We start from the raw sequence: 23,717 nt of genomic DNA on the forward strand, positions 1-23,717 counted from the left end.
CACTCTGCCCTTTCCCACCTGGACAAAAGAAACACCTACATGAGAATGCTGTTCATAGACTACAACTCAATGTTCACCACCATAGTACCCACAAAGCTCATCACTAAGCTAAGTCCTGTAGTGCGAGCGGGTTGAGAGCTTCAAGTTCCTTGGTGTCCACATCACCAACAAACTATCATGGTCCAAACACACCAAGACAGTTGTAAAGAGGGCACGACAATGCCTATTCCCCCTCAGGAAACTGAAAAGATTTGGAATAGGTCCTCAGATCCTCAAAAGGTCCTACAGCTGCACCATTGAGAGCATCCTGACTGATTGCATCACCGCCTGGTATGGCACCAGCTCGACATCCGACCGCAGGGCGCTGCAGAGGGTAGTTTCCTGCCATCCAGGACCTCTATACCAGGCAGTGCCAGAGGAAGGCTCTAAAAATTGTCAGGCTCTAAAAATTGTCAGACTCTAGCCACCCAAGTCATAGTGTTCTCTCTGCTACCACACGGGAAGCGGTACCGGAGCGCCAAGTCTAGGTCCAAAAGGCTCCTTAACAGCTTCTATCCATAAGCCATAAGACTGCTGAACAGTTAATCAAATGGCTACCCTGACTATTTGCATTGACACCCTTTTTTTACGCTGCTGCTACTCACTGTTTTATCTATGCATAGTCACTTCACCCCTACCTAAATGTACATATTACCTCAATTACCTCAACTAACCTGTGCCCCCACACATTGACTCGGTACCGGTACCCCCTGTATATAGCCTCATTATTGTTATTTTATTGTGTTACTTTTTTTAACTTTAATTTATTTAGCAAATATTTTCTTACGCTACATGGCATGGTTGGTTAAGGGCTTGTAAGTAAGCATTTCACGGTAAGGTTGTATTCAGCGCATGTGACAAATACATTTTTATTTGATACAGGATTGTAAAAGACCCACCACTGACCAAATGTCTCTTTGTTTTCCAGTCTAACAGGAGTGCATCCCTCAGACCATCTGGTGCATGGACATCCTGTGGCAGTGTGATCAGAGAGCGAGTGTCCAGTTGTGGAGACTACAGCACATCGAGCCTGTGGACGAACAGGTCAGTAACTCATCAAATATGATACAATATTGTGTAAAACATTGAATTTGTAGATGCATCGAAATTTTGACTTTATGACCCCCTTTTCCCCATGTATTAGTCATCAGGTGTGACATGCGAAACATCAGGCTCACCCCACGAGAAGCAGTGCATGATCAACGCCACCCACAGGAAGAAGATCTGCTGGAAGTGGTGTCTCTCCCATCCTGCATTTACCAGAAAAGGAAGCTCCACACAACAAAAGGGGTAAGAAATAACTTAAACATCAAATATGTAAATTTCCACTGTACCCATGATAAAATGCAAGAGAGAATTACATGGCTATCAAAACATCACAGCAGGGTAAGCCTAAAACACAGACCTTATATGAAGTAGTTCTAAAGTTCCAAACGCAAAAATGAATAGGGAAAAAACAATTGGAACCATTACCGGGTTTTAGCGCAAGGTTTTATAGGTATTATGAAGCGCCCACTGTGCAGGTCTATAACACTGTGGACTGGAGCGCCAATTAAGATTGAGGGACAAGATCCCTTTGTGTAATTTTGTGTCAATAATGGTCTGCTTATTCTAATTCCCTGTGGGCATCTTATCACTACAAACTTGCCACTCCAAAAACAGGTTCGTTTGATTTGGAGTTTCCGCATCCCAGTGGGCACACCTAGGCCTGCTGTGGTGACCGTATTACCACCACACCGGCAGTCATGAGTCATGACCACAGTAAACTTCCACCTGACCTTTGAGTCACGGTAATCCCCTCTTGTGCACTCTGGACAGGTGTTGGTAGTACTAAACACTCTAACAATCATCAGGTCGCTAATGACCTAGTATTGTCCCTCTAACCACTCTGACATCAATGCAAATGAAATCAAAAACCACATTAAACACTTATCATAAAAACAGTATGTTCTTTTACAACTTACCTCACTGTGATTGACCAATTTGAAGAAAGAAGTTCAACAACAGGTTCAAACTGAGTGGAAAACATGGCTTCTGTGGCTGTTGTTTCAAAGCCTAACAACAAAATGGACAGCGCTTTCTAAAGTGATGATTAATTAAAAAAAAAACATATGCATAGGCCTTTATGTGAGCCCAATCCCCCCCCAAAACGTAATTCAAATAATGATTGAGCTGTTATACAATACTTAGTCTACTGCATATTACAAATGGCTGAAAAACATAAAAAAAAAACAGATTTAAGATGTCTTTGGTACATTATTGGTCTAGCCTATACTCCAAAATTCAACAAATTCTAGTAATTGTCTTTGACTGTGGACTGTATTACTATGCATACTGGATAGACTTGATTACCTTATCCATGAGTCTTGGAGAGAATGTGTAGGCCTCGGCGATACTGTTGGTTCATTGATTGTTCAGGGCGGCTTACAGAGTTAGCCTACAATTATAGTACATTTGTATTTGCTACAGAATATCTCACCACCTTGCGTTTCTGTCTCCTCCCCTCTCTCCTTCATTCCTTTCTCAAGTGCGCAGAGAGATGGTCGGTCAACAATTTAATATGTTTAGTTATTTAATATGTTACTATCGACGTTCCCGAATATATTTAATTTGGTATCCCAAATTAAGCTCTGGGTAGCTGCAGGAACACGGAAGGAGAACCAATGGCGGAATATGATCTGTGGTGCAGCAATAGGCTGCATGCTCCTCAAACAATGGTTGATGTGTGGAGTGAAATAACCGGAGTAGCCTACCTGGCATGAGGGAGAAAAAACGAACTGGCGGGAAAGTGGCCTCCATCAGCTATTTGAGTGCATACAGATGACATGTATTTTTTCCCCTGCCCCTGTTCCTGCCCATTTGATAAATGGACCATTATAAATCTAAACCAATTTTACATATTAGTAAAGACAAGATTAATTTGAGAATAGTCTGATGAGTGAAAATATGATGATTTGATGAGAGAAGAGAGTGTACAGCCTGAGGCAAGCTTTTTTTAGACTTTCTCAAATCACCAATAGCCTGTGGCATCATGCAGCCCATATATGTTTTGATTTCTCAGAAATTCTAAGATTTGTAACTTAGAATTCAGAACTAAAGTTAACAAATAACTAAATCTAGCGTATAGGACCTGTTTCAAATGATCCCCTTTATGCTCAACATAGCCACTTCATATGAGCGCGCACTTGCACTGCAATGGGAAAAATATCCTTTCTATTTTATTCACCTAAGGTCAATGATATTCTTCTTACTATAAAATAATATGAAACAATGGTACAGATCTTGTCTGCTAAATTAACAAACCTACGGCATAGCGCATAGCCAGATAACATACAGTAGGCCACCTCATATTCTGTTCTTCTTAAGTACATTTTCTTCATTTCATAATGTTTCTTTTGACCCGCCTAAAATAAAAAGTGGATTATTGTGATGGTGTATACTAAATAGCTTTTTTAGACTTAAAAAAAAACGGTTTGTATGTGTGGAGGCCTGGAGATGTGTTTATGTTAATTAACGGCAAATTAAGTGAGACTGGCAGGCTTTTGCATGACAATACACCTGTGGACAAAATGTCATGACGGCCACAGCCGTAGGCACACATCATTAATTCATAACTTTAAATACATTTTGGAATGTGGTTTGCACAGCTGTTCGCTCAGCATACATACATTTTAATGAGGCACTTGAAGACCAGTACATGCCTTAAAATTGTTTGGATTTAGCCATAAGCCTAGACAAATGTCCAGGCTATAGGTAAAGTTACAATGTTTTACCATTAAAATCCCAATGGGTGGTGTTCCAGGTAGGCCTAGTCTTTTTTTGCAGTGGTGCAGTGCTGCTCAGATTATGATTGGTACAAGGATGAACAACCAGTAGCAGTGCATGAGTAAAATCACTGGGGAAGCCATGCCAGGGAAGAAAATAGCCATATTACAACCTGTCTTGTAATAATTGTGTTTGCTCTGTTAGTTCATATGCCTTGCCACCATGATATATAGGCATAAGGCTGAGACAATAAGAAGACATTGGCAGAATAAATTCAACCACACCTGTTTCATCACAAAACCGGAGAACAACATCTGTCAAGCCCACAAAGCATAGTGCCTGTAACAAACAGTTACATGACCTACAGCATGGTCAATCAAGTTCATGTTTTTTTAAACATTTTCAGAGTACTAAACAATGATTGATGTTAGGCTACCGTTTTTTAAATTTCAACTTTGTTTAACTAGGCAAGGTATTGGGTGCCCAATCACAGCCGGTTGTGATACAACCTGGATTTGAACCAGGGTGTCTGCAGTGACACCTCTAGCACTAAGATGCAGTGCCTTAGACCGCTGCGCAACTCGAGGGCCCATACACACCTTCGCATTATTGCAGTCCTACTAGGAAGACTATATTTGCGTTCTTGAGGACTGACATGAGCATAATGCTGCACATTTGCCAAAAAAAAAGGCTTGTTTTGTTTGAAAATCGAAAGAGGGTGATTTGTGGGAACTAGAATATTTCAGTGATAGTTCTACTGTGTGCAGCCTTGCCGGATCCCATGGGATGATGCGGCGCACTATGCTGATAAACCTATTCTTAGCCATTTTGTAGCCCTAGTCGGAATGGGTATTACAAGAGACGTTGGTATCACACAGGATTCGTTTTTCCAAACAGCACACAGTAATTCTTAATTTTTTCAAATTGAATTGACTTATGACGGAACCCAGGAAGTTTTTGTAGGCGTGAAGATATTTTAACGCCATGTCTAGACGATAATAGGCTAGCTACACTGAAATCGTGCTTGGCGGCCAAATGTATAGGTCTCCACATAATATTTAAATCGATTAAGTGTGATCATAATAATTATTTTTGCGATCCATCCATGTTGGACGTCCTTCTAATAACAATGCCCCACATCCTGCTGATTTGAGCTATTGAACCTATTTGCACTTGTGTTTATGGATCGGTAAGTGACCGAGGTAAAGACAGTTTTCAGTTGGATATTCAATGGATATTCACGCTTTCAAACCTAAATAGCTTTCAAACCACTTGAGCCACAGACTCCAAATAAGTGTCATGATGTTGGAAAAATTGCACACAACATTGCACAGGTCTTATTTTCATAATTCGCTTTCCAAAGTGAATAAGCATGTGGAAATGTGAGCAGCATTTTGTATTCCTAGTTGAATTAGTTAGGAAGTGTAAACAAAGTACAAACTTGTTTTACATTCAAATTTGAATAGCTCCTTGGTCGTGTGACCTACTAGACTCAAACAAGGTTCAGAATGTCCACTGACTACCCGTCTATATTGCACAGCCTTTGGTTTGTTCATTTTCATCTCACACGATTTTACATAAATTTTTCAAATGTTCAAATTTCAATAGCTCCTTGGTCATGTGACCTATTGACCTCAAACAAGGTTCAGTATGTCCACTCAGCAGGCCTACACATTGCACACCATTTAGTTTGTCAATTTTCATCTCACTCGATTATACATGAATTTTTCAAACTTTCAAACATCAATAGCTCTTTGGTCATGTGACCTACTGACCTCAAACAAGGTTCAGTATGTCCACTCAGTAGGCCTACACATTGCACACCATTTAGTTTGTCCATTTTCATTTCACTCTTTTTTACATGAATTTTCTAAATGTAAACTTCAATAGCACCTTGGTCATGTGACCTACTGGACTCAAACAAACTTTAGAATGTCCATGGACAAGCCGTATATATTGCACACTCTTGTTTGTGTACTGTAAAATCACGCGGTGTAACATACATTTTTCATAGTTTTACATTTCAATAGCTCCTTGGTCATGTCAATTACACACCTAAGAAGCGTGCAGTTGATATACAGCCCTATTGCATAACCTCTAGTCATGTATCATACATACTCTATGTGGGAATGTCTTATGTCTGTCCTACATGTAGTGTTGATACATGGAATATTCCTCATAAATTGCTATTGCAAGTAGAAGTATTATGTTCAACAACTGACATTTTCAGATATTATTTTGACAAACACACTTTGTGTGTTAGAGTAATTTTTCAGCTATGATTTTACCACTCAGAATCCATAATGGATATGACAATGGGGCCAGCACAGGATGTAATACAGTCTTACAACAATCTACTTTTTGATCTTCTTGACTTCTTATCTGGTAAACTGCTACTGTGTGTCAAGAAAAGAGCCCCGATTAGGGGTTAGTGTACTCCAGTAAAAAAAAGATCTGGTTTAGATGAAAAACTATTGCCCTGTGTCCCCGTTCATAGGGGCATGAGAGACTAGTCAGTGGTAGAATTGAGTTGGCACTTTATTGGCCCAAACACCCACAGACCCACAAGGTTGAGGTTACTTATGGACAGTAATTAGTATTTTTTATTTATTTTTGCATTTACGCATTGTGTCTTCTAACTGTCCAAGAATAGGATCCAAAGTGTTTGGAAATATTTGTTCCCATAAATACAAAGGAGGATGTCTCTTCATACCTCTGGCACTTTAGTCACACTGCCAGACTGTGTAAAAACTTTATGTGTAATGGCTTCTAGGAGTAGTGGGTAGAGGAGTCAGGCGCAGAGAGCAGGGTAGTTCAAAACGTGGATCTTTATTCCAAGAACAGAGTAACGGTCCCGCCAAACACAAGGGTGCATAAAATACCCAGTCCAACAAATAGGACGAAACTGTCCAGGAAAACGGAATCCACAATAATCCACACACTATGAACAGAAAAACAAGCCCGCACAAAAGCCGGCGGGCCTACCGGGTTTAAATAGCCCAAAACAAAACCCAAACAAGAAACAGATGAAACTAATCAGACAAAACTAACTGAAGCAGAAAAGGGGATCAGTGGCAGCGAGTAGGCCGGCAACGACGACCGCCCGAACAGGAAGAGGCACCATCTTCGGCGGGATTCGTGACATTATGATGGGGCCGGCAATGGCGTTCCCATTGACTAAGCACCACAGAGCCAATCAGGAGTGAATACATACAGGTCAAGGGTGCCAATTGAAAGTTAAGGGGGGTGTCTGTGCCTTTTGGATTACTCTCTCTTTACAGAGAACCCGTGGTTCAAGTCAAGAGCTCCCCTTCCCCTTTCAGTCTGCTCTGCCAGAGCCAGCAGCCAAGAGTTTTTCACAGTATGTCATAAAAAACTATTACACTTATGAATGTATGTAAAATGCTAATATGTATTAGATCCAGTACAATGGAATAACTAAGACCTGAATTTGAATGCAGCGTGTTCCGATTCCTCCTTCTCTTTCTGTCCAGCAGGGTCAACCAAAAACACTTGGCCTGATGGTTCATGCAGATACTGGGGAAGCAATATAGACATGTATTGATCCCTTAAATGATTTTACTATTAAATCACCCTTATCACAACCCTCATACTTCTTCACAAAAATGTTCCTAAATCAATTTTGGAAAAAGGATTTAACTCACAATGAACTTACAGTGGTTCTGGTTCACATTTAAGAAACTCATGACAGCATTGTAGTTACTGAAGTTCACCTGAAATAAATCATTTCACATGCTTGTCACTAAGCCCCAAAAAATGTATCAATAGTTAATCCTTTAAAATTACACTAACAGATTGTATTAGTACCTTGGGCAGACTTTGCTTGCGCACTGAACTTCTTTTTCCATTTAGAATGACTTGGGCTGAGTAATGATTTAAGATGTAAATCTTTGTCCCATGACCGCAGCTTTTTGTGGTTGCTTGAACGTACCATTCGATTGTCTGTATAAGGAGAGAAAGTGAAACCACAAATGCTTTGAATGTGAAGAACATTATACAAATAATTAAGCATAAACTAAAATACATAGACATTTCAGAGAATATTGGTTAGTTATAAGGATTGTTTATTGAGATTTAAAACAAACGTAATTACATTTATATTCTGTCTACGTGCAATTTAATGGGTCATTGTCACATGCAGTATATATGCTTTGTTAGGGAGATTAAGTATCATACATAAGGTGTTATGTAGTCAAAATTGTGTGTTATTGCTGACAATACTGTGTTTACGTGATGACACATCTTCACTATTTACTTTAAAGTGACAGAATAAGGGCCATAAATATTCAAGTGTTGTCACGATCGTGTGGCGGATTAACGGACCAAAATGCAGCAGTTGGAAAATATGCCATCTTCTTTTATTATAACACGAAGATGAACACGACACAAAAACACTTTAACAAAACAACAAAATAACAAAACGACCGTGAAGCTACAAACGTTGTGCACATACAAACAGGCTACAAACGTTCTTACATAGACAATTACCCACAACCAATGAGAGCCTATGGCTACCCTAAATAAGGCTCCCAATCAGAGACAACCGAAATCAGCTGTCTCTAATTGGGAACTCATTCAGGTAACCATAGACTCTCCTAGATAACTAACCAACATAGACAACACTAGACATATACACTCAACACAAAACCATCTACTACACCCCATAACCCCTTTACCAAATAAACACCCAAAACCAACAAAACATAAACATTACCCATGTCACACCCTGACCTAACTAAAATAATAAAGAAAACAAAGAATAATAAGGCCAGGGCGTGACATAACCCCCCCCTTGAGGCGCGAACTCCGGGCGCACCATACACAGTCTAGGGGAGGGTCTGGGTGGGCTCCCCTCCACGGTGGCGGCTCCGGCTCTGGTCGTAGTCCCCACGTCACCACAGTACCTAACCACCTCCTAGGCTTCCTCCAAACGACCCCCCTCCACATTAACCCCATTGCATTAAGGGGGAGTTCCGGACTAAGGGACAGCTCCGGACTAAGGACCAGTACCAGGGTAAGGGGCAGTACCAGGGTCAGGGGCAGTACCAGGATAAGGGGCAGTACCAGGGTAAGGGGCAGCACCAGGGTAAGGGGCAGCACCAGGGTAAGGGGCAGCACCAGGGTAAGGGGCAGCTCCAGGGTAAGGGGCAGCTCCGGACTGAGGAACGGCAGCTCCGGACTGAGGGACTGCAGCTCCGGACTGAGGGACTGCAGCTCCGGACTGAGGGACGGCCCATGGCTGGCTGACAGATCTGGCTGCTCATGGCTGGCTAACGGATCTGGCTGCTCATGGCTGGCTAACGGATCTGGCTGCTCATGGCTGGCTGACGGATCTGGCTGCTCATGGCTAGCTGACGGATCTGGCTGCTCATGGCTAGCTGACGGATCTGGCTGCTCATGGCTAGCTGACGGATCTGGCTGCTCATGGCTAGCTGACGGATCTGGCTGCTCATGGCTAGCTGACGGATCTGGCTGCTCATGGCTAGCTGACGGATCTGGCTGCTCATGGCTAGCTGACGGATCTGGCTGCTCATGGCTAGCTGACGGATCTGGCTGCTCATGGCTAGCTGACGGATCTGGCTGCTCATGGCTAGCTGACGGATCTGGCTGCTCATGGCTAGCTGACGGATCTGGCTGCTCATGGCTAGCTGACGGATCTGGCTGCTCATGGCTGGCTGACTGATCTGGCTGCTCATGGCTGGCTGACTGATCTGGCAGATCCTGTCTGGTTGGCGGCTCTGGCGGATCCTGTCTGGTTGGCGGCTCTGGCGGATCCTGTCTGACGGACGGCTCTAGCGGCTCCTGTCTGGCTGGCGGCTCTAGCGGCTCCTGTCTGGCTGGCGGCTCTAGCGGCTCCTGTCTGGCTGGCGGCTCTAGCGGCTCCTGTCTGGCGGACGGCTCAGTGGGCTCATGGCAGACGGGCGGCTTTGCAGGCTCATTGCAGACTGATGGCTCAGATGGCGCTGGGGAGACGGATGGCTCAGATGGCGCTGGGGAGACGGATGGCTCAGATGGCGCTGGGGAGACGAGCAGTTCAGTCAACGCTGTGCAGACGGCAGACTCCTGCCGGCTGAGGCGCACTGTAGGCCTGGTGCGTGGTGCCGGGACTGGTGGCACCGGGCTGGAGACACGCATCTCAGGGCTAGTGCGGGGAGCAGCAACAGGACGCACAGGACTCTGGGGACACACAGGAGGCTTGGTGCGTGGTTTAGACACTGGTGGTAAAGGGCTGGAGACACGCACCATATAGCTAGTGCGTGGAGGAGGCACTGGTGGTACTGGATTGGGGCAGGGAGGTGGCGCCGGAAATACCGGACCGTGCAGGCGTACTGGCTCCCTTGAACGCCGAGCCTGCCCAACCTTACCTGGTTCTATGCTCCCCGTCGCCTGACCAGTGCGGGGAGGTGGAATAACCCGCACCGGCCTATGTAGGCGAACCGGGGACACCATGCGTAAGGCTGGTGCCATGTACGCCGGCCCGAGGAGACGCACTGGTGACCAGATGCGTTGGGCCGGCTTCATGACATACGGCTCAACGCTCAGTCTAGCCCGGCCGATACGTGGAGCTGAAATGTACCGAACCGGGCTATGCACGCGTACAGGAGACACCGTGCGCTCTACTGCGTAACACGGTGTCTGCCCGTACTCCCGCTCTCCACGGTAAGTACAGGGAGTAGGCGCAGGTTTCCTACCTGACTTCGCCACACTCCCTTTAAGGCCCCCCCAAGAAATTTTTGGGGTGTACTCACGGGTTTCCAGCCTTGTCTCCGTGCTGCCTCCTCATATCGCCTCCTCTCGGCTTTCGCTGCCTCCAGCTCTTCACGAGGGAGGCGATATTCTCCAGGTTGATCCCAAGGTCCATCTCTTTCCAATTCGTCCTCCCAACTCCAGAGATCCTGTGTAGGTAGGTCCTGTTGCCGCCTTCCATGCCGCTTGGTCCTATGGTGGGTAATTCTGTCACGATCGTGTGGCGGATTAACGGACCAAAATGCAGCAGTTGGAAAATATGCCATCTTCTTTTATTATAACACGAAGATGAACACGACACAAAAACACTTTAACAAAATAACAAAACGACCGTGAAGCTACAAACGTTGTGCACATACAAACAGGCTACAAACGTTCTTACATAGACAATTACCCACAACCAATGAGAGCCTATGGCTACCCTAAATAAGGCTCCCAATCAGAGACAACCGAAATCAGCTGTCTCTAATTGGGAACTCATTCAGGTAACCATAGACTCTCCTAGATAACTAACCAACATAGACAACACTAGACATATACACTCAACACAAAACCATCTACTACACCCCATAACCCCTTTACCAAATAAACACCCAAAACCAACAAAACATAAACATTACCCATGTCACACCCTGACCTAACTAAAATAATAAAGAAAACAAAGAATAATAAGGCCAGGGCGTGACAAGTGTACGTCATCAGAAACATTCAACTCCAATTCCAGGTAACTACATAATGATATTACATGTCCTTAGACTTAGTTAGGTGCACATCTAATGTACATCTATTTTCATCCTTCATACTGCATGATTTTTTCCCCCACGATATGTTTAGAATTGTGATTGAAAAAATGCTTATTGTCATGTTACGACTAGTATTTATTACCTCACCCACAAGCCATTTGTGGGGCTGCAGCGTTTTACACTCTGAATGATGTAGAAGGAAAGAGGTTTCTGTCTGTAGACCTCACAACAGCAACCACATTGTCCACATGTTTTTTTCTTCTTCTGACATTGCACTTTCTTCATAACTGTCATCTCTCATCACGTCCTCCACTTTCACGTTCTCTGACTTCATAATACTCTCATCTAAATGCTTTTGTGATTCATCCACAAGATTACTTTTATGTTGTGATTTGAAAAGCACACACGTGTCTAAAGACATTAAGTGCCTCAAAGAAAGAGGTGCTGTTGAGCAACAAGGAAAAAGCAAAAAGTTGCATATTCTTTGAGCCCTTTGTCATTTATTTTCTTCCCAAATCCCTGTACGACAGCCTTAAGGATGTGGGCAGAGCACAGATGGAGCACTGTGAAGTCTTTGCAATCTTCTTTTTCCTCCAAGGAAACTATGCTGTGGGCTCTGTTTAGATAAGAAGTGGTGCTCTCTTTGTTAAATGAGAGAAATACACTTCCAATCAGCACCCAGCTGAAATCAGCCTCCACCTGTCTCACCTTGCAGCTTGTCATTTGTGAGACCTTGTGTACTGTATCCATTAACCAAAAGATTAATGTTGGGATGGAGTGCTGAACACTAATCATCTCGGATACGGGGGGGGGGGGGGGGGGGGGGTTATCCTTGCCCATTCCGGGCAGAACCAGAGCATAGTACAGAACTCTTTTACTGTCATTGCTAATCTTAGACACAAACCCACCAATGGTATCAATATGAAGAGTCACTGGACTGCGCTTTCTCAGATGTTCAACTAGGATCTTCAAACACTCTTCTGTGTACAAGTGAATGCCAAACGGCTCGACTTGGAGGTGCAGCATTTATCCATATGTAGTAGCTGAAGTTGTGGCACACTCCTTCAAAACTTTTGTGCAAGCATGAGCTCTAGCATCATGTCATCATGTAGCCTTGTGCCCTTTCTAATTTCAGCCCCAATCACTTTGAGAATATCTTTTGAAAGGCTTCTTATAATGTTGCCTGACAAAATCTCTTCTGTACGTGTGTTTTCTAACTGTCTGTAGTGGTAGTTGCTGACACCTTTTTGTGCTGCCTTTGATACTGCACCTCTGCGATTATATCTTACAGGCCTACATCTTCTCTCACTTCGTTGGTGTGTCATCTCACCAAATCTGAATACCATGATGTTGACATATTTGCTATATTTGGTAGGTATTTTTTGTCGTCTAAACATGTATTTCGCTTTACACGACTGAAAGGTGCAGGTGGCCGAGGCACAGAAAGAAGTAAGGTGAGGCTTTTATCCGGCTGTGACTAGCTTTGATATGCTGGTATTTGAATGCCAAGGTGCAGCATGGATTGACCTTATTAAATTCAGAATAAAGCACATCTGTCCATGGCTGTTGTAGATTTGAGGTACCTGGTAAGGGCTTTATTTTCTTTCACCTGTCCATCTTAATAGAAGTGGAAAATGACTTTGCCCCTGGTCTGGTCATTCTTTTAGCATCACTCACTTTCTGTCCCTCTGTCTCTGAAGTAGTGATCTAGTTGGTGTTGACTGAATTTCTGGTCATCATCAAAATTTCCTTTTCCATTGTCATCTTTATTTGCCATTTTCATGACATCCTCTGTTTCTAATGTGTTGTTCACTCGATCATTTTGTTGTTGTATGTTTTCTGTAATGACATTAAAAGTTAATTAATCACTATGTCAATACCTTTACGTGACTCAGAAATACAAAAAGCTATCCGAATGTAAGTTGATCACTGCACAGGAAAAAAAATGTAGTTTCAACGTGCAGTTGTGGTGTGAATGTTATACATTTTGGTGTTACACAAAAGACGTAGGAATTTATTGTTCCAGTTAGAAATAGTAGGCCATGCATCAAATAACTATTGTCATCAGAAAAAGGAACCCTCAAATGCACTATTGCATTTTGTAAGTTGTCTGCAGGTTACTTGTTGTGAATGCACTCAAATATCAAGTCATGTAAACTGCGTGCTAATACTCACAGTAGAAGGATTTGTCTTAATGTACAGTACATGAAAGTGATGCTATGAAAAGGATTCTTTCACGTTATCAAGCTCACTCTGACTGACAAATCATTGCCTATTACTGTGATTAAAAAGAGCATATGAAACATTGTTTTTCATGAGGCCTACCTGTACGCCTTCCTTCAAGCACCTCTGTTAGAACTCCTTTCCCGTCCTTGATCCATACCATAATAACATGACTCTCGTACTTTGCCCTTTTCCTTTATGGTTGATATTAAAGATGAAAGGAGATATCATATGTCTCTCTCCTATTGCGTACCGCTGTGGAAAAATAAAAAACTGGGAAAATAAATACTTAGAACTACCATTTATTATAGATAAATATTAAAGAAAAGGGTAAACACAACACTGGACTGAACCCCTAATTGTCAAACTAATATGAATGTACAACAATATAGAAGATACATGACTAGAGGAGAGGTTATGCAATATGGGTGTATATCCGCTGCACGCTTCATAGGTGTGTAATTGGCATGACCAAGGAGCTATTGAAATGTAAATCTATGAAAAATGTACGTTACACCGCGTGATTTTATAGTACACAAACAAAAGTGTGCAATATATAAGGCTAGTCCGTGGACATTCTAACGTTTGTTTGAGTCCAGTAGGTCACATGACCAAGGAGCTATTTAAATTTTAATGTTTGAAAAATTCATGTAAAATCGAGTGAGATGAAAATGGACAAACTAAAGGGTGTGCAATATAGATGGTAGTCAGTGGACATTCTGAACCTTGTTTGAAGTCAGTAGGTCACATGACCAAGGAGCTATTGAAATCTGAAAGTTTGAAAAATTCATGTAAAAACGTGTGAGATTAAAATGGACAAACTAAAGATTGTGCAATGTGTAGGCCCACTGACTGTACATTCTGAACCTTGTTTGAAGTCAGTAGGTCATATGACCAAAGAGCTATTGAAATTCAAAATGTAAATACATAATTTAAAATAGTGCCAGATGTATATTGATGAAAAAAAGGTGTGCGCAATATATGTCTATGCCATCGGGTTAGCTACAACCAGTTTTTAAAGTTTTAGGAGTAATGGTTAAAGAACTATTGAAATGTGAAAATGTTGATTTGTCACTATGTTGATGGTCCCTAACTGCTGTTGGTGGACGTAAGGAAAACTACAGACGAACATCCGACCTGAAACTAATTTTACCTTGGTGAGAAACCGAACTTGCCATTTCCAAAAAGTTTAGCGAGGATGCAGCTTTGCGATCTATTGCCCAGGACAGGCTCTCTTGGAGAGCTACCATCCTGTAGGTTTTCACTCCAACCCTAATCTAGTGCATCTGATTCGATAATTAGCTGGTTGATTAACTGAATCAGGTTAGTTACAACTGTGGTTGGAGCGAAAAGCTACAGGAAGGTTGGTACCTCTCCAGGAACAGGGCTGGAGAGCCCTGACCTAGGACATCAACAGCCAGCCTGGGTTTCACTAAATAGCCTAAGCTATAGGCAGTACTTTTTTATTGCATTTAGGCTTAATTAAACTGATGTATTTGGCGATGTTCAACTCCAATTCACTGACACTATGAAGAATAGCTTTGACATACTAATTGATATCTTAATGTATACTTTAAGTGAATATGCGAGGCATTGCTAGATATAGAATACCAAGATACAGTATAGCCTACAGTATGGGCAAGGTTCTGACGGTCTCTCTGCCTTCCCCGATCCTCACTCTCCCTCGCCTGCTGCCCTTTCTCTTCGCTATGAAAAACGCTATTGTGTAGTAAATGTTTACTGCCAGTCAAAAGATACCCTGTGTGTTAAAAAGTTGGAAAAAGTTTTGTGGCGTTCATTGCCACAGTTATAAACTGTACAGCACAAGTCTCAAAGAAGTCTAAGAAACGGGACATTATTGTGGCTACGGCAGAAACGTTTTTGGGATTTAAGGATTTTAAATCTGAAGATTTGCAAGGGGTACTGGCCCCGGAAGACCCGCCCTCCCAGGTTCCCATTGAGTCTGTGTAGGGATTAGATCTGTTTTAGTTTTTAAAGGAAAACTTGTTTGATTTAGTTTAGATTCTTTATTTACTTTTTGGTAGTTATTTTTTTATATTTTATTTTGAGGGGTGTTTTGTTCCATTTTGGGGAATCATGTTTCTTTCCCCCACTGTAGGAGGCGGAACTTTACAGCCGAAATGTAACAGGTACTACTGAATGATGAAGTTCCTTCCTCCCAGGTTCCTGAGCCTGTGTAGAGATCTGAATAATACAGTTTTTGTTGGAAATTCAGGGTAGTAGTGTGAATTTGGTTAGTGTTTTTTTGTTTTTGGTAATTAGTATGATTTGTTCATCCAAAACGTTTTGTTTTGTTGATATTGTTTACAACCCCGTACCATAGGTGGCGGTAATACACCGTGTGAGTGGTCTGCCAATAAAGAGAAAAATTATAATAATGAGAAGAAGGAAAATAACGTTGGCGCACATCGAAATTTTCAAAGCATGACGCATTTTGGCCTCCTTACCGCAGATTGCCTGGTTGTGCGACGAGATTAGTTACGGAAACTAGCATTGCTAGTTAGATATCCCCGTTTAGAGACTTCGACCTTATTTTCACCCATATTGCTACCGGATAGACCATAGTCTTATTTACGGTGAGTTTTAACATTGTCCTGCCGTCCCTTTTTCAACCATGTCAGCTAACGTGTTAGCACAACATCACAATTAGCATCACAACTAGTCGTGTTAGCAGTGTTGTGGTTCTGACTCACCAGCGACATTTGCGGATGTTTACAATGAACGTTAGCAGGCTAAACTGGTCACATCTGGTTTTATCTTGTGCGACGGGTACGGTGTTAGTGTGATCTATAATTTCATTTCATGCAATGGTTGACCATTGGAGTTGTGTTTAATTTAGCTACAGTAGTTAGCTAATTGACTAACGTCGACTGTTAAGGTTACTAATAATATCAGTATGTGTTGCTAGTAGTGCGCTAGCTAGGTAGATTAGATAGCTAACGTTACCTAACGATGTCTGCCAGGCAGGCCACAGCGTGATAACATATTCTTCTGTCGCCTAACTGGCTTTCAGTCAGTCGTTAGTTAGCAAACCAGCCGACTGGTAGACGCTATGTTAGATAAATCTAACGTTAGTTACCTAAATTGTTATAAAGCTTTCGAAATTGACTTTTGATCTTGCTTTTGGAAAATATAGAAGCGAGACTGGCAGGTGGTATGACTTGAACATGTGTGTACGGTGGTTAGTTAACTATTCTGGAAACCTCACACCAGAACGAATTAACTAAGTTACACCGCTTCTCTCAGTTCCAAATAGCAACTAGCTAAAGTTGATATTTTGTTGTTGTTGGCAAACGTGTCATAAATGCCATAGAAGACAGGTTAAACACCCGATGCTGAGCCCAATCAGCTGTCTCGTAGCCTGAAGCCTCTTTTGGAATGTGAACGTCATTAACACCCTGAAGTAAACAAGTTACTGCGTTCCCGCCAGAGTTATCAACTGCTTGCATGGCTACGAGAATACCTAAAATATATGGACTGTGACCCATATTTTTTTTCCAACGCCCAAAAATCATACATAGAAAGCTAGCTTTATCGATCTAGGTATTATTAACTTAGAACATGTGTGATTATTGTAATTGCTCTCTAATTATCAAATCTGTTTGTCAATTCTGTGTGTCTGGGGATGTCAACTTAAGTTGTTCTATCTGTCATGCTGAGCAGACATATGCAGTCCTACTAGCAGGGGAAGATGTTCAACAAGTCGTTTGGTGCTCCCTTTGGGGGAGGGACTGGAGGATTTGGGACTTCATCCACATTTGGGCAACAAAGTAAGTAACAACAGTGGGTGAATGGTGTACAGTTAGCTTTAATGTATGCCCTGGCAACTTGAGTACCCTTATGGTTTCACGCTTGTCTCATCAATGTCTTCGCCTTGGGATTCACTCTCAAATCAAACTTGTTTTGGATTATAAGAGGGGTGGTGTTGACCCTGTGTTTGCAGACACTAGCTTTGGGGCGGCAACAGGTGGCTTCGGAGCCTCAGCGTTTGGGGCGACCAACAACACTGGAGGACTCTTTGGGGCAACGCAGAATAAACCAGGTTTGCCACATCTCCCTGAGCCTGACTTTAACACGTTAATCCCTCAGTACCCACCTAGACCTGGCGAATATCGTTTCTGCTTAACATCCTGTAGTACAGGGACCATAGCTGCTTTCCTTTAGACTTTGTTTCATTACAATCTCAGCTTAGGCCCAATAGCAGTGTGGTTTCTGCCGCTACAATCTGGGTTTAGGAGCAGGCCATTGTTCTCCATTGCAGTGGTTTAGGGGTTAACATGGGTGACATCTGAGTGTTTAGGGTGACCATGTTCTTCATTTGAATGAAAAGCCACAGAAGAAAGGTGTCTGTGGTATAAGGTATTTTATAAATTGGATGGTTGGAGCCCTGAATGCTGATTGGTTGAAAGCTGTGGTATACCACGGGTATGACAAAACATTTCTAATTGCGTTTATAATAGCAATAAGGCACCTTAGGGGGTTTGTGGTATATGGCCAATAAACCACTGCTAAGGGCGTTGTGCCTAAGAACAGCCCTGAGCCGTTGTATATTGACCGTGTACCGCACCCCCTCGTGCCTTATTGCTTAATTGTATAACTTGCATAACCACAGCAAAGTTACAGATTCCGTTGTTACATTTCCCACTGGTGTATTAACAAAAGATTCAGGAGGTTTTATATGTTTTGATGTGATGGCACTGATAAAGTACGATGTTGGGCATGTTTAAAACTAGCTTTTGTACTGTGACGTCTACCTGAACCGTGAACCTGCATGATCACACTGCCACTCGCAGTAGACCGAGAGCTGACTATGTGCGCTATACATTTTTCCATTATTCAATATACGATGGTGAGTGTTATCTGTGCCCGCCGTGATGCTGCTACTGACATGTGGTGGTTGATTGTATATGTGTGTGTGCGTGTGTGTGTGTCTGTCTAACCCCACCCTGTAATGCTCTACTCTCTCAAAAGTGGTGACAGCCAATCCTCAGCAAATCCACACTGGTGCAGGTAGAGGAGGTAAGCATTGGTTGCCGCGCGCGCACACACAACCCGCTCTTAAACAGGCGGGACACACCGCTCTTAAAAGGCTGGACACTCACAGTCGGTGTTATACTCTTGAAAGGGGTACAAAGTATATGCAATATGTAGTGTTTGGAGCAAAGCCACAGTCTGTATTCTTCTCTTAAAGGGAGTGTGATCATGTAGACAGGTGGCACTGTGTATGGCCCTATTGTCATACAGTTGAAGTCGGAAGTTTACATACACCTTAGCCAAATACATTTAAACTCTGTTTTTCACAATTCCTGACATTTAATCCTAGTAAAAATTCCCTGTCTTAGGTCAGTTAAGATCATCACTTTATTTTAAGAATGTGAAATGTCAGAATAATAGTTGAGAGTAATTTATTTCAGCTTTTATTTCTTTCATCACATTCCCAGTGGGTCAGAAGTTTACATACACCCAATTAGTATTTGGTAGCATTGCCTTTAAATTGTTTAACTTGGGTGAAATGTTTCGGGTAGCCTTCCACAAGCTTCCCACAATAAGTTGGGTGAATTTTGGCCCATTCCTCCTGACAGAGCTGGTGTAACTGAGTCAGGTTTGTAGGCCTCCTTGCTCGCACATGCTTTTTCAGTTCTGCCCACACATTTTTCTATAGGATTGAGGTCAGGGCTTTGTGATGGCATCTTCAATACCTTGACTTTGTTGTCCTTAAGCCATTTTGCCACAACTTTGGAAGTATGCTTTGGGTTATTGTCCATTTGGAAGACCAATTTGAGACCAAGCTTTAACTTCCTGACTGATGTCTTGAGATGTTGCTTCAAAATATCCACATAATTGTCCTTCCTTATGGTGCCATCTATTTTGTGAATTGCACCAGTCCCTCCTGCAGCAAAGCACACCCACAACATGATGCTGCCACCCCCGTGCCTCACGGTTGGGATGGTGTTCTTCGGCTTGCAAGCCTCCCTCTTTTTCCTCCAAACCAAACAATTGTCATTATGGCCAAACGGTTCTATTTTTGTTTCATCGGACCAGAGGACATTTCTCCAAAAAGTAAGATCTTTGTCCCCATGTGCAGTTGCAAACCGTAGTCTGGCTTTTTTATGGCGATTTTGGAGCAGTGGCTTCTTCCTTGCTGAGCGGCCTTTCAGGTTATGTCGATATAGGACTTTACTGTGGATACAGATACTTTTCTACCTGTATCCTCCAGAATCTTCACAAGGTCCTTTGCTGCTGTTCTGGGATTGATTTGCACTTTTCGCACCAAAGTACGTTAATCTCTAAAAGACAGAACAGAACGCGTCTCCTTCCTAAGCGATGTGACGGCTGCGTGGTCCCATGGTGTTTATACTTGCGTACTATTGTTTGTACAGATGAACGTGGTACCTTCAGGCGTTTGGAAATTGCTCCCAAGGATGAACCAGACTTGTGGAGGTCTACATGCTTTTTTTTCTGAGGTCTTGGCTGATTTCTTTTGATTTTCCCATGATGTCAAGCAAACTAGGCACTGAGTTTGAAGGTAGGTCTTGAAATGCATCCACGGGTACACCTTCAATTGACTGAAAGGATGTCAATTAGCCTATCAGAAGTTTCTAAAGCTATGACATCCTTTTCTGGACTTTTCCGAGCTGTTTAAAGGCACAGTCAACTTAGTGTATGTAAACTTCTGACCCACTGGAATTTTGATACAGTGAAATAATCTGTCTGTAAACAATTGTTGAAAAAATTACTTGTCATGCACACAGTAGATGTCCTAACCGACTATAAAACTATAGTTTTGGCAACAAGAAATTTGTGGAGTGGTTGAAAAACTAGTTTTAATGACTCCAACCTAAGTGTACGTAAACTTCCGACTTCAAGTGTATGTGAGAGTGAGTGGACTGTTTGTGCTGAGTGAGAGGAAGAAAATGAAGCTGTGGAGAGAGGAATGAAGGGCTGCATGTTTTGTGACAACATCTCCTTGTGATGAATGAAATGATCGGAGCTCCTATAAAGTAGTTGTGCCGAACCCAAAGGTCTGTACTGGTTTTGATCACCAATGCACAACTACAGTTCTAGATGATCCTTGGTGAACATGAAACCAAACCATTGGCCCAAGTTCCTACAAGAATTTGAGTTGTGCACTCCTACAATAAGCCAAAGGGACCTGTGTGTGAGCTAGTTTGGTGTGTATTTCCCTCCCCAGGTGGCCTTTTTGGTTCCAGTACCTTCAGCCAGCCCGTGACGTCATCCACCAGTAGCGGCTTTGGCTTTGGCGTGTCCAGCGGCACCTCCACCAGCCTGTTCGGCAGCACCAACACGGGCGGCGGCGGAGGACTCTTCTCCCAGCAGAGCAATGCCTTCGGCGCTGCCAAACCAGCCTCATTTGGCAGTCAGTCTCTTTTTTTTTTTATTGTCTAGCATTGGTCTTTTAAACCGATTTACCAAATAATTAGAATCAGTAGTACCAATAGGCATTCCCATTCAAGTAAATGATGTGGCCGGTGGGACAATGGTCAAATTAGGTGTTCTATATGTGTTGTGAGTTCTGTGCCTTTCTCATAGTTCCATGCGTGCAACAATGGCAAATGGAACTTGTTTTGGATTTTGATTATTTTGTGCTGACACTCCGATGGTCATTCCAGAGCCTTCTATTTAGCCGACCAAATAGTAGTAAATAGAGAGCTCTGGTCTATTCTAGTAATTGTGATTCTCTGCTGGTGTATAATGAGATCATGATGTGTAATACCTTTGTTTATTTTCTTTTAATATATGAATGTATTTTTATAGCTAGGCTCCTCATGATGATGTATTGCTTGTTTGTGTTATGCTTTTTAAGTGCTTTGAGATCGTAATGATGTGTATTTAATTTTTTTAGCGTTCGGTACGAGCACGGCCAGCAGTGGGGGGCTGTTTGGGGCGACCAACTCCAACCCTTTCGGAGGGGCGTCTACCTCCCTGTTCGGAGCATCAGGGTTTACCCAGCAGGCTGCCCAGCCAGGCACCACTGTCAAGTTCAACGTGAGTTTGGTGGGTGGGGGGGCACTGACAAGGTGCGCAGACGCAGAATGTGTCCCCCATTCAGTGATGCTTGCTTTATCCAAATTCACATGTGACAGCTGTGGGCAGCCAGCCGCATCCCCTAACCAGCCATTAGCCTACTCTGCTGCTTCTCTCTGTCCGTTCTGTCTGCATCTCCATCAGTTTTAAAATGTTATTTCGCTGGGGTGTGCAGACAGTGATGGGGTTTGTGTTAATAGAGGAAACACAGTCAACCTTGTGCCTTTACGTAACTGAAATCCTCAAGTTTATAGCCCAAACCCCATTCTACCGCGACTGGGCGCACGTGTTATATCATTTTATAAACCATTTTACGGGCCAGTTTAAACTACTCGTGGGCTGCAAGTTTTTGGTTTGATAACAAACGGCCTTGTTTAGTCATGGCTAGCTAGCTAACACCCTTGACTATGCACACGTTTGGATGGCACAGGAAAAAAAGGGATGGATAGCCTTCTCAAAGAGATGCTTTAAAGGTAGGATGCATATGCCTAATCAATGTAATTGTAAGTTAAATCTGAATCAAATATTTTTTTCTGGTGTTCTTAAAATTCTGGTTTCTGCTTAACGAATGGGAGGTGTGAGAGGGAGTAAGCTTGTGTAGGCTGTAAAGTTGTCTGAAGAGTTGGCTAAATATGGTTCCCCTTACTGCCACAATGACAATGCAGATAATTTATGCATTTACACTGAGTATATGAAACATTAAGAACACCTGCTCTTTCCATGAGACTGACCAGTTGAAAGCTATGATCCCTTATTGATATCTCTTGTTAATTCCATTTCAATCAGTGTAGATGAAGGGAGGAGATGGGTTGAGGGAGGGTTTTTAAGCTTGAGTCATGGATTGTGTATGTGTGCCAGTCAGAGGGTGAATTGTCAAGACAAAAGATTTAACTGCCTTTGAACAGTTTGCCTGGCACCTACTACTACTACTACTACTACTACTACTACTACTACTATGGTAGTAGGTGCCAGGCGCACCGGTTTCTGCCAAAAACTGCAATGCTGCTGGGTTTTTCCACGCTCAACCTTTTCCCGTGTGTATCAAGAATGGTCCACCACCCAAAGGACATCCAGCCAACTTGACAGAACTGTGGGAAGCATTGGAGTTAACATGGGCCGGAATCCCTGTGGAATGCTTTCAACACCTTGTGGAGTCTGTCCCAATGAATTGAGGGCAAAAGAGGGTGCAACTCAATATTAGGAATGTGTTTCTAATGTTTTGTACTTTGTGTATATTCATTATAACATTCCTCCTGCACACAGGTAGGCCTTTGGATATATGCAAATCGGGTATTTTCTGCAGTAGCCTTTTCTATTCTGCAGTGAAAGGTGCAGTGTTTCCGCCTCTCAAAAATATGATGGTGTAAAGTTTTCAGTGTTTTTATATATAGTTCTTAAAATAAAGATAATCTTTGAGAACTTTGTGGGGGCTATTTTCTGCACTACCAAATGATGAGAAACAAACTTCACACACCAGTCAGAGTTATACTTAAACTACATCTTTAAACATAAGATAGCACTTGACTTTCAATGATGCGCCATTTCTAATGAACCATTGAAAGTGACAAAACAAAAGTACAAAGATCTTTTATAGCCAAGATACACCCCTCTCAACCTACATGACGAATCACAGATATTAGGAACACTTCACAAAGGGACTTTATAATTGAAAAAGGAGTATCCCTTAGCCAGATAACATTCGCTATAAATTATCGTTCAGTTTGTTCCCTAAGTCGATGTTCTAATCCCGTTCCTGGTAATTCATAGCACAAAAATACCATCTCATCCAATGGCATAAATCAATTGTCAACTCTAGATATTCCAATCTCAAGTAAACCCCCTCTTGACCCCACTCCTGGACATGCTCACTGAGGGGAGTGAGCCTCTAGGTCATACACTATCCCAGGATAAGTGCAACATCAGAGAGGACATATGATGGTTCCAGACACTGCCATACACCTCCCCCAATACCAAAGGAGGGAGTGACTTGCGCACAGACATTGTGGGGAAGTATTGGTTCACCCTTAATCATGCCATCCCTTCACATGGTTTAACAGATACATTTACATATGAAAACAATGTTCCATCCTGTCCTCTTCCCTTTCTGATATT

General features: G+C 42.7%; 1 protein-coding gene and 1 long non-coding RNA gene across 11 annotated transcripts in view; one reads left to right on the top strand and one right to left on the bottom strand.

The window, feature by feature from the left end:
• Positions 1-5,756: 5,756 nt before the first annotated feature.
• LOC129868451 (uncharacterized) lies at positions 5,757-16,746 on the bottom strand. Of its 2 annotated transcripts, none has more exons than XR_008761765.1 (6): positions 16,506-16,746; positions 13,641-13,793; positions 12,993-13,154; positions 7,633-7,767; positions 7,481-7,538; positions 5,757-7,341 (listed from the first exon to the last, which is right to left on the bottom strand). It is a non-coding gene; the product is annotated as an uncharacterized LOC129868451 (long non-coding RNA). The 2 variants fall into 2 exon arrangements; XR_008761766.1 differs by having other exon boundaries at positions 16,253-16,746.
• The window catches only part of LOC129868449 (nuclear pore complex protein Nup98-Nup96-like), a 28,907-nt gene continuing 21,112 nt past the window's right edge, over positions 15,923-23,717 (top strand). For 4 of the 9 annotated variants that reach the window (XM_055942447.1, XM_055942451.1, XM_055942450.1 and 1 more), the window contains exons 1-6: positions 15,923-16,135; positions 17,223-17,329; positions 17,503-17,601; positions 18,531-18,578; positions 20,752-20,937; positions 21,424-21,566. In XM_055942447.1, the coding sequence (XP_055798422.1) occupies positions 17,251-17,329; positions 17,503-17,601; positions 18,531-18,578; positions 20,752-20,937; positions 21,424-21,566 (555 nt within the window). In that variant the 5' untranslated portion in view covers positions 15,923-16,135; positions 17,223-17,250. Of the gene's footprint in view, positions 16,136-16,215; positions 16,329-17,222; positions 17,330-17,502; positions 17,602-18,530; positions 18,579-20,751; positions 20,938-21,423; positions 21,567-23,717 lie in introns of those variants that run through there. The other 5 variants (XM_055942452.1, XM_055942454.1, XM_055942456.1 and 2 more) reach the window with 3 other exon arrangements.

Source organism: Salvelinus fontinalis, chromosome 13 (genome assembly GCF_029448725.1).
Source record: "Salvelinus fontinalis isolate EN_2023a chromosome 13, ASM2944872v1, whole genome shotgun sequence".
Classification (NCBI taxonomy): Eukaryota; Metazoa; Chordata; class Actinopteri; order Salmoniformes; family Salmonidae; genus Salvelinus; species Salvelinus fontinalis.